Source organism: Sceloporus occidentalis, unplaced genomic scaffold (genome assembly GCF_023333645.1).
Source record: "Sceloporus occidentalis isolate IW3139 unplaced genomic scaffold, rSceOcc1.0.p SCAF_34, whole genome shotgun sequence".
Classification (NCBI taxonomy): domain Eukaryota; kingdom Metazoa; phylum Chordata; class Lepidosauria; order Squamata; family Phrynosomatidae; genus Sceloporus; species Sceloporus occidentalis.
Genome location: NW_028317014.1, coordinates 6,750,440 through 6,760,751, shown reverse-complemented (window position 1 = coordinate 6,760,751; position 10,312 = coordinate 6,750,440). Strand labels below are relative to the sequence as shown.

At 39.5% G+C, this 10,312-nt stretch overlaps 1 protein-coding gene across 1 annotated transcript; it reads left to right on the top strand.

Annotated features, from left to right (window-relative positions):
* Positions 1–7,116: 7,116 nt before the first annotated feature.
* On the top strand, positions 7,117–9,627 carry LOC149298196 (SLIT and NTRK-like protein 4). Its single transcript, XM_089487717.1, has one exon. The coding sequence runs from the start codon at positions 7,117–7,119 to the stop codon at positions 9,625–9,627; it is 2,511 nt and encodes an 836-aa protein (XP_089343843.1).
* The last annotated feature ends 685 nt before the right edge of the window (positions 9,628–10,312 follow it).

The following is a 10,312-nucleotide window of genomic DNA, read 5'->3' as shown; positions in this document are numbered from 1 at the left end:
ACTTACCAATCCACATTTACCAATCCACAGATTCCACACATACCAATCCACACATACCAATCCACTCTCACTGAATGATTTCCTACCTTTCCTCTTTTCTTCTTACAGCAGTCAGCTACTTTTCTTCCTCTTCGCTCCGCTTCTTCTGTCTTCTTCCGGGTTCAGAGGGCACAGACATCGGTGGCCGCGGCTTCAGTGTTGTGTGCCGGGATCTGACAACAAACCCCGGTGCATAGCGAGCCCGCTCCTCCAACGGCGGACATTACTGTCCGTCTCTGGAGGGGTGCTGGCAAGTTGGCACCCTCCTGATGAGCGGCACCCGGTGCGGACCGCCCCCCCCCTGCCCCCCGCTAGGTACGCTACTGCAAAATACGCTACTATAAAATATAAATTAGCAAACTTCCTTGCAGATCTGGCAAAGTCCAAATGTGGACCTTTTTGATTCTTGCAAACGGCCTCTCTTCGTGCTTGGTTTCAGATGGTAGTTTGCAGAGACCTTGGGATGTTTCAGCAAACCTATAAGAGATTTCATCTCCTTCTATTTCTGCATGGTAGCTACACAAAATATGGCACGGCTTCGTATCCGTTGGCTCTTCCTATACATTATGGTGTTGGAAAATTGTAACTGCAGTCTCTTCGTTTAATAACGTTGCAATAGAGGTCTTTGGTCAACATTGTTTTGGGGGACACTCGTAACAATCATAAAATTGGCACCAAAGCTGCTTCAGGTAGTAGAGTAAGAAACTAACTGCTTCAGGTAGAGTGGCACCCAATGACTTCCATGTCTTATTGAAGTGCAAATATGTTTTTAATATGTCTTTTTATTGTTATTAAAATGAATGTTTCAAATGATAATGTAATGACCAACATGCAAAGTGTATTGGTGTCTTGAATCAAAGGTGATGTCTTTTAATGGGCCAACATGTAGTCACATAAGCCTCAAACGGGATCCCTTAAAGATAACACTGAAGCAGGTTGTGTGTCTTCTTCTAGTTGCTATCTCTTTTTACAGTCGTCCAACTTTCTTAAATGACTGCACAGTGTTCAGGATAATACATATGATTTCGATCAATCCTAAAAGTTATCAGTGTATTTTAGTTCTTAAGAAGTACTGTAAACATCAGTCCGGAAGAAACACATTAGACAGAAACCTTTTGAAGGCAATCTATAATAAATAAAGCACTATTGACTGCATCAAAGAGCTTACAGTTTGGTTTAGCTCTGGTTCACAGCCCTAAAGATTTAGTAGTGTGCATTAAACAAAAAGCCCCAAACAGCACATTGGCAAAGATAAAGTGGCTTACAAACTCAATGAGAACTGAAATTGCCTCTTACAGTGATATATTTGGGGTCATGTATGAAAAATGATGCTGTTGCAAAATTTGAAAAATAGTCTTATCACCATAGCAAACAGTGGAAAAAATCCTCCAGACGCAACCTTTCCATTTGGTTGATATGGGTATAAAACCACTTTTTTTTTTTTTACAAATATTGCAACATAACTAGTTTTTATACCCAATGTTGGATGTTACTTGACAAAGTCATAGGGGCACTCCAGCCATCATGTGTACTTTAATGCATATCATAGTGAAGAGGTGGTGTCCTTTTGCAGTGGTACAGCTTCCATTGACAGCTTTAAAACACCAGTATATGACATCTTTTTCCGGTGACAGGCCCACCTAACCAATTTAACTACCCAATAATTAACACGACACCAAAATTGGGGTTGAAAAGGCCACAGCTGATTTATTTAACCAAGCCATTGCCACGCAATCTAAACCAAAACTAGGTGTGTTAACAGGGCAATGACTAACACAATAAATAACATAAATAATTGACCCCCCTAAGCTTACCAGGCGATCCAGGTACCACCAGCACAAGGGAACACATACCCGGATGCCCAACCCCAGACCCGAGGCACCCGAAGCACCACCAGCATGAAACCTCCGACCGAAATGCCACCAAATGCTGTTCCCTAGATCATTCACCACCTAGATGCTTGGTAAGCCCCCGAATGTGAATGTGAAAATTAACCCCCAACCAACAGCACAAACAATAGGAAGGGGGGGAACAAACTACACTAGGTAGGGTGACACACAAATGGCCCCTAACCTAATGGCACCTGCCCTTAAGTAACCTCCCAAAACGCCACCCTCAAAACTCAAAAAATGCCATCAGGCCTGGCCCTACGCAGCATCCCAGTCAAGATCCACCCTGGCCCATTCTGGCATCCGTGGGCATCCGTCTATTTTGTGTACATAACATTGCATTGCATTGACAATACTAGTAGTATTGTAGGTATTGTATTGTATAAAACATGGACAATATTTTCTGTTGTGGACCACTATATGCTTCAGTGTAATGCATATCATTGATTCAAAAATTGTATGCCTTAATTTTTTGATTTATCTACATCCATATATTTGTTATAATTAGTTGTATGTCCCTATTAAATTAGTAAAGAAGATTATTTTACTATTTCTTTATATTTATATGCTGGGATGTTTAACATTGTACATGCCCTTGTTCCCAAATCAAGCTAAGATTACATAGTTCTTTGTTTTGTACAAGTTGATTTATCCAGTTCTACAGTCTAAAACCAGAGGGTCAGAGTCTTAGATGTAATGTGAGGAAGTTTTACTTTACTGAGAGGGTGGTTGATAAATGGAACAACCTCCCATAAGAGGTGGTAGAGTCTAATACAGTCAAGGGATTTAAAAAGGCATAGCATAGGCATAAGGCAATCCTGAATCTAAGACAAGATCAAGGATTGATTAAGATCTCAGTCTCACATCAGGAAAAATGGGCAAACTAGATGGGCCAAATGGTTCTTATCGGCAGTCAAATTCTATATTTCTATGGGCAGGGGAGCTCTTCCAATCGATGTTATGATTACCCACAACACAGTGAGACATGGATATATATAAACTATATCAAAAAACACGATCCTTACAAAGCACATTGTGATATGGCAACCTGCTAAGAGCACATACTCAACAACAGTGCTAATTGCAACAGTTACCATTTTCTGGACCCACGCAGTGTGTGATTTTTATATACTGTATAAATGTACAATAGCAGTTTTAGAAAACAGATCAAATACCACAACAATGAGACCTTGATTAAATAAGGTTATTTGTGAGCCTTAAGATGGCACTGTGGGTGTGAAGTAAAGCAATGCTTATGTAAAGCAGGTTCCAGTTATATGTTTTGGCTGTCAAGTAGCTTCATTGTTAGAGGGGTTTGACTACCTTCTACAATATGTTGTTTTATTTGTACTCATGTGTTTATATGTTTTGAGATTGATTAAGAAAAGCTAAGATGAAAACACATTAGTACCTTGTTATAAACAATAAATATTGCATGCATTCTTATCACCATTCTTGTTTTCTCATGCAGTTTGAAAAAATATATTGTTTTAAGTAATCTGTTCAAAATAATTGGAAAATAATGTATGTTTTCTTGCATTTAATAATTTACTTCACTTAAATCGGAATGTGGATCATTTAAAAAAATAATTAAATAGAAAGATGATGTCACTAGAGATTTAAGAGAAATGTCCTCTAGTTTTTTGTTAATACACCTGCTAATTGAATCAATCTAATTTATTTTATGTAATATTTTGAAGCAGTGATGTCTGCTTGCTGCAGAATTTATCTGCAGAGTAGCTTTGATAATATCCCTGCTCTGTAGCTAATGGAGAGTGTCTAATGTAAAATATTTCTCCCAAGTAGAGCTACAGTGTATATTCTGGTGATTATTAAAAAATGTGTAGTTCAAAAATATTCCTAGGGATACCTGAGTGAAATGAAACATTTGACAGTTGCTATGAAATGGTCCCAGTTGGATTATAAACAATTTCTGGTAGAATTAATATGGGATAAAAATTGCATCCAATATTGTCTCATGTGATGTCATCAACAAAATAATACAAATATTAAATTAAATTGAATGAAAGTGCAGTCATTTAAATTACAAAGGTAGTTTTCATTGGAGGTGAACATAATAACAAGAAGCTGATACTCTGGAGGCTGGGGTTAAAATGCTGGTTACATTTTAGATAACCAAAGAGATAAAACTAAATGTGTCAACATAATCTAAAGCATCAAAATAAACCTACAATAACTGAAAATGCTATGATCAGTATCACTTCAGTTAATGGGATTGGTTATCTATAAACACCTATGTCCAGGTTTAAATCTGATTTTATTTATATGAAAATTAACTAAATATATACAGAAAAATAAATTAATGATAGCCTCTGTAATGTGCCTGTATTGTAATTTGATTGCATTTGATCTTCAAGATTCCTGCCAGGGTGTGATATATCACTGATACTATGGATAATCTGTGAAATCAACGCCTATATGCACTCATTTCCATATTTCCATATGTTCAGGTTGCAATGGCCTGATCTAAGCATCCAAATTGCAACAGAGCTGCTCAGACCTGGCAGGTATGACCATTTTTTATTGCTCTACATTCCTTTGCATTTAACATCATCTGAAGCTGAGATGCAAGAAAAGAGAGAAATAAAGAAAGTGAGAGAAAGAGATGGAGAATGTCGTTTGCAACTTTGTAATATTTTACAAAAATCACCATCAGTAAGTGTGGCATTTGGGGAATCAAGGCTTGTAGAGGCATGTTGAAGCATATTGCTCTGAAGCACATGGCACTAGAAAATAAAATTATTGTATGTACCCAAAATACCTTTTTTCCCCACCAATGTTCTTTTCATTGTATGAGGTATGATCACCAAACACCTGCGGGGCAAGCTGAGCAGGTGGACTTCCAGTTCGACTCTGCCCTTTGATCCAGAAAAACTCAGCAGCAGCACCAGCAATATGGCATCGATAATGATTGATCTGAACAATCTGTGATGATCTAGTAGTGGGTCTGTAGAGGAGTCTTTAATCAATTACATTTTTTCTATCCTGGCATTCAGAACAATGTATTTAGAGGTTGTTTTCGGAACTGGCTCCCCCACGTTACCAGCAGTTTAATGGATTTGTGGATACGTTCTAGGTGTTACTGGTGTGGTTGTCTATGTGTGATTGTGCGCTGTGTGCGTGTGCATGCGTGTCAGTGGGTGCGAGAGAGGCAGAAAGATAGAGAGTGAGAAAGAACGAGAGAGAGTAGAGGGAGATGGAGAGGAGGGAGTGATAGGCAGAGAGAGCTCCAAGAGCACAAGTCCAGATCTCTTGAAGACAATCAGAAAATGCAGAACATTTCCTTACATGGATCCGGATTTTAAAGGCAAGTAAATAGACCTTCAGGGGAAAATCCTTTTTTCTGTTGCTTCCTAGTGGGATTTTACAGAAGGAATAACCCTGATGGATGGATAAACCAGCATCATTAAACAAGGTGATCGCCTCCTTTGCAAGTCCAGTTTTCCAGCAAGGCAGCATCCAGTATTTCCATCAAGTGGATACTCTTTTCATCAAATAACTAGGCTAATTACTGCTTTCGTTATCTTTCTCTGCCGGGTCGGTGCAGATTAGAGAATTAAAATAATGATCGTACATTGTAAAGAAAATCGAAGCATGCTTTGGCAGAGCTCAGAAAATTGCGGGGACTTTCTTCGGGGAATCGGGCTCATTTTGTGAGATCTGTTTTTTAAGGTGTCGAGGCTGGTACCTTAAGAAGAAAGGAAATCCTAAATGAGTTTTTGTGCAGTGTTATCTTGTGTTCAGATGCTGTGACTGCTATCGTTCTGGCTCCATGGTTTCAAAATGGCATTTCTCGTCTGTATCTAGAAGCTGAAGGGTTATTTCATGAAGACTCTTTGTGACTGATCGGTGGAAAAAAGGGATCTGTCCTCCATAGGCAGCAAATGATCCCCCCACTCCCCTCCTCCCTTAACCACCAGACACATCCAGCAGCTATCTAACTGGAGATACCCTCATTCTGAGACTTATAGTTGCCTACCAGCATAGCCATCCCAACGAAAACCATCTGACTGGAAGGCTCTAGAGCTCATTTCATACAACGGAGACTCTCCTGATTCCCCCCCCCCCCCCTTCTGCCACCATATACCAACCGATTAGACAGAGCGGACCCCTACCCCATTCTGCAGTTCAGACAGGAGAAAACCTCGCAAACGGAAGAATCCCCAGATCGCTCTCCCAGTAAGCATCATCTGACTCCAGGGTACCACTTTCTTATGTAACGCTACCTGCTTCTGCATAAAGGGGACACAAACACAAGAGGAAGCCAGGACCCTTCTTTCATATTGTCCAGACAGAAGGACCAGGGCAGCACCAGAGTGCGTGATCGGTAGCCCAAAGCTCATCAAGAAAGAGATCTGATTTGAGGAGCACCCAGGAGAAGAGACCATGCTGCGGCAAAGCATTGCGGTACTAATCAGAACTATCGCAAACCTCAGGCATTTGCCATTGATATTATAGGTACTGCTGTATAACACTGACCCATTGCTATGTCTGTGCTGTCTCCCTCTCCTCCTTCCTCCTTTCTCATCACATTCATGGCACCATACCACGGGGGCAGCATGTACTGTATGTTCTGAGACTTGGGGAGGGGGCATGTGTGGGAGAGAGAGAGGAGCTTTCATGGGCTCCATGGTGGAAATAGCTGTAAGGCTGACTGGCACGCAGGGTAATAAAGAACACTGCATTTTAAAGTTTAAGTGCGAGGTTTAAGGGAAATCATCTATATAATCTATTAAAATGTGAACTTCTTTAAATGTATACATGCATAATATACGTGTGTAATATTTATATATTTTCACAAATTGATATATATATATAAAATATTCACATATACACAACTAAGTACTGAAGTGAGCTTTTTAAATACTTGTTCAATTATTTTAAAGACAGGTGCCACTAAGAAATATATGCCTACACAGAAAAGCTGTGTATATATGTACAATGTAAATGTATGTATATGTGTACGTATTTATCTATGTGTATGTGACTGTGCAGTGTGTATGCGCCAGTCTATACATGTGCAGTTTAATCTCATACACAGCTATACATGCACAGATTTGGAAAGGCATATATGACATGGTTGGGTTGCTGATTATTAAGAGAGTCTTTCTGTTTGTTTTAGACGTTTTTCTCCAGAAGCCAGAGACTGTATTGTCACTGCCAGAAGATGTTTGTGTGGCTTTTCTTGTTCCTCTCCACCCCAATCTCCTCTACCAACCCGGACTCAGAGCTGTCCTTAGAGATCTGCAATGTCTGCTCCTGCCTGTCAGTGGAGAATGTGATGTATGTCAACTGTGAGAAGGTGGCAGTGTACAGACCAAACCAACTGAGACCCCCTCTGTCTAATTTCTATCATCTCAACTTTCAGAACAACCTACTGATCATCTTGTATCCTAACACTTTCCTCAACTTCACACATGCAGTGTCCTTGCAGCTGGGTAACAATAAACTGCAGAACATAGAGGGAGGGGCATTCCAGGGGCTAAGTGCATTAAAACAGTTGCACTTGAACAACAATGAATTAAAGGTCCTGAGGGCTGACACTTTCCTGGGCATTGAAAACTTGGAGTATCTCCAGGCTGACTACAATTTAATTAAGTATATTGAACGTGGAGCCTTCAATAAACTACACAAGCTCAAAGTCCTCATTCTAAACGACAATCTGATTTCCTATCTCCCTGATAATATATTTAGATTTGCCTCATTAACTCATTTGGACATCAGAGGGAACAGGATCCAGAAGATGCCATACATAGGTGTCTTGGAACACATTGGCAGGGTGGTGGAGCTGCAGCTGGAGGATAATCCTTGGAATTGTACTTGTGATCTATTGCCCTTGAAGGCATGGTTGGAAAATATGCCCTATAATATCTATATTGGAGAAGCTATCTGTGAAACACCAAGTGATTTGTATGGGAGGTTATTAAAAGAGACTAATAAACAGGAATTGTGCTCTATGGGCACAGGAAGTGACTTTGATGTGCGTATTTTGCCCCCTTCAGTGGAGACAACTTTCACCACTCCTGGTGGGAACACTGCTCAAACATCACTGCATCGGCTGGTTACTAAACCCCCGAAGACAACCAATCCCTCCAAGAACTCTGGAATAGTGTCTGGAAAATCTGTCTCCAACCACAGCCTGAGCCAGATAGTCTCATTTCAAACCAGAATCCCTCCTCTTTCTCCTTGTCCCTTACCCTGCGTTTGCAAAACACACCCTTCTGATTTGGGATTAAGTGTTAATTGCCAGGAAAGAAATGTACAGTCCATGGCTGAACTGCACCCCAGACCTGTGAATGCAAAGAAACTGCATGTTAATGGAAATTACATCAAGCAGGTGGAGCACTCAGACTTTACAGACTTTGAGGGTCTGGATTTGCTCCACTTAGGGAGCAACCAGTTGACTTCTATTCAAGGAAACGTCTTCTTAAATCTTACAAATCTAAGGAGGTTATATCTAAATGGAAACCAAATTGAGCGTTTGAGTCCTGAAATGTTTGCTGGTTTGCACAACTTGCAGTATTTATACCTGGAATACAATGTCATAAAAGAAATTTTGGGTGGGACATTTGACTCAATGCCAAACCTGCAGTTGCTTTATCTAAATAACAATCTCCTAAGAAGCCTGCCAGCTTATATTTTTTCTGGAGTGCCTTTGGCCAGGCTCAACATAAGGAATAATCATTTCATGTACTTGCCTGTAAGTGGCGTTCTGGACCAACTCAGATCACTGACTCAGATTGATCTGGAAGGAAACCCCTGGGACTGCACTTGTGATTTGGTAGCTCTGAAACTTTGGCTTGAAAAACTGAGCGATGGAATTGTCATGAAAGAGGTTAAATGTGAGACACCTGTGCAGTTTGCTAATATTGAGCTAAGATCACTAAAAAATGAAATTCTTTGCCCAAAGCTGATTAACAAACCACCCACACAGTATACAAGCCCCATTCCTTCTGTAACGTTAACCACTCCACTGGGTCCTATGAAAAGTCCCCCAGGTGGACCTGTACCTTTATCTATTTTGATCCTCAGTATTTTAGTAGTGCTTATTTTAACTGTGTTTGTCGCATTTTGTCTTCTTGTTTTTGTCTTGAGACGTAATAAAAAACCATCAGTGAAGCACGAAGGGATTGGAAACCAGGAATGCAGTTCTATGCAGCTCCAGCTAAGAAAACAGGACCAAAAAGCTCTTAAAATGGATGGAATATCTGCAGAGACCTTTTTTCCACAGACGATTGAGCAGATGAGTAAAAGTCATACATGTGGCATTAAAGATTCTGAAGTAGGATTTCATTTTGCTGACCACCAAGGGGGAAAAACAATGTTAAGGAACTTAAGTGAGAAGGATAAAGAGTTATTACATGGAGATTCTAGAAAGAGACTTAGCACAATTGATGAAATGGATGAATTCTTTCCAGGAAGAGACTCAAATTTATTTATTCAGAATTTTTTAGAAAGCAAAAAAGAATATAGCAGTATAGGAGTCAGTGGTTTTGAAATACATTATCCAGAAAAGCTACAAGACAAAAAAAGCAAGAAATCATTGATAGGTGGAAATCACAGTAAAATTGTGGTAGAACAGAGAAAAAGTGAATATTTTGAATTGAAAGCTAAACTTCAAGGCACACCTGATTATTTACAAGTCCTTGAAGAACAAACAGCATTGAGCAAAATGTAGGTCATGCCATGTACACACAATTACAGAGAATTATTCAGCGATGAAAGTGCCTTTTCTAGACTTTTACCTTCCATATATTATATACAGGCATACATGCAGATGGTCCGTTTGGTTATGGTGGCCAATGTTGAAGAATTCCACTTGTGGGGATTTCTTCTCAGAGCTTCAACATTCTGGATTTATCTAGGGATTGCACCAGACACTTCTGCCAAAGGGATGCATATTAAGACAAACCTAGTTCACCTCAATCAAAGAGGCATCTCCTGTATATTTTGTACCCCAAACTACTTTCTTCATGTGATTGGTTATTAAATAAAAACTGGTGATTGCTGCACACAGATAGCTCCCCTCCCAAATGGATATGGCTCATGAAATATGAGGATCGTTATGTAGGTCTGAATATTGTTGAAATTGATCAGATGCCTACAAAGCATGCAAGGGGATACCAGTTTATGTAATGCAGCAACATGTAAGACCTTTTTCTCTTGTTGAAATGTGCTAATACAGTATGCCACGCTTTACAAACCTTTGAAATAAATTAAGTCACTTGAACCATATTTGTCAACACTTAAAATTGAATATATATATAAATATATAAATATCATGTTTATTTAAAAAAAAAAAGGAATTGAAAAAAAAACGTGATTTGAATTAAGCTAAAAATATTTTAAAAAATCATTATCAT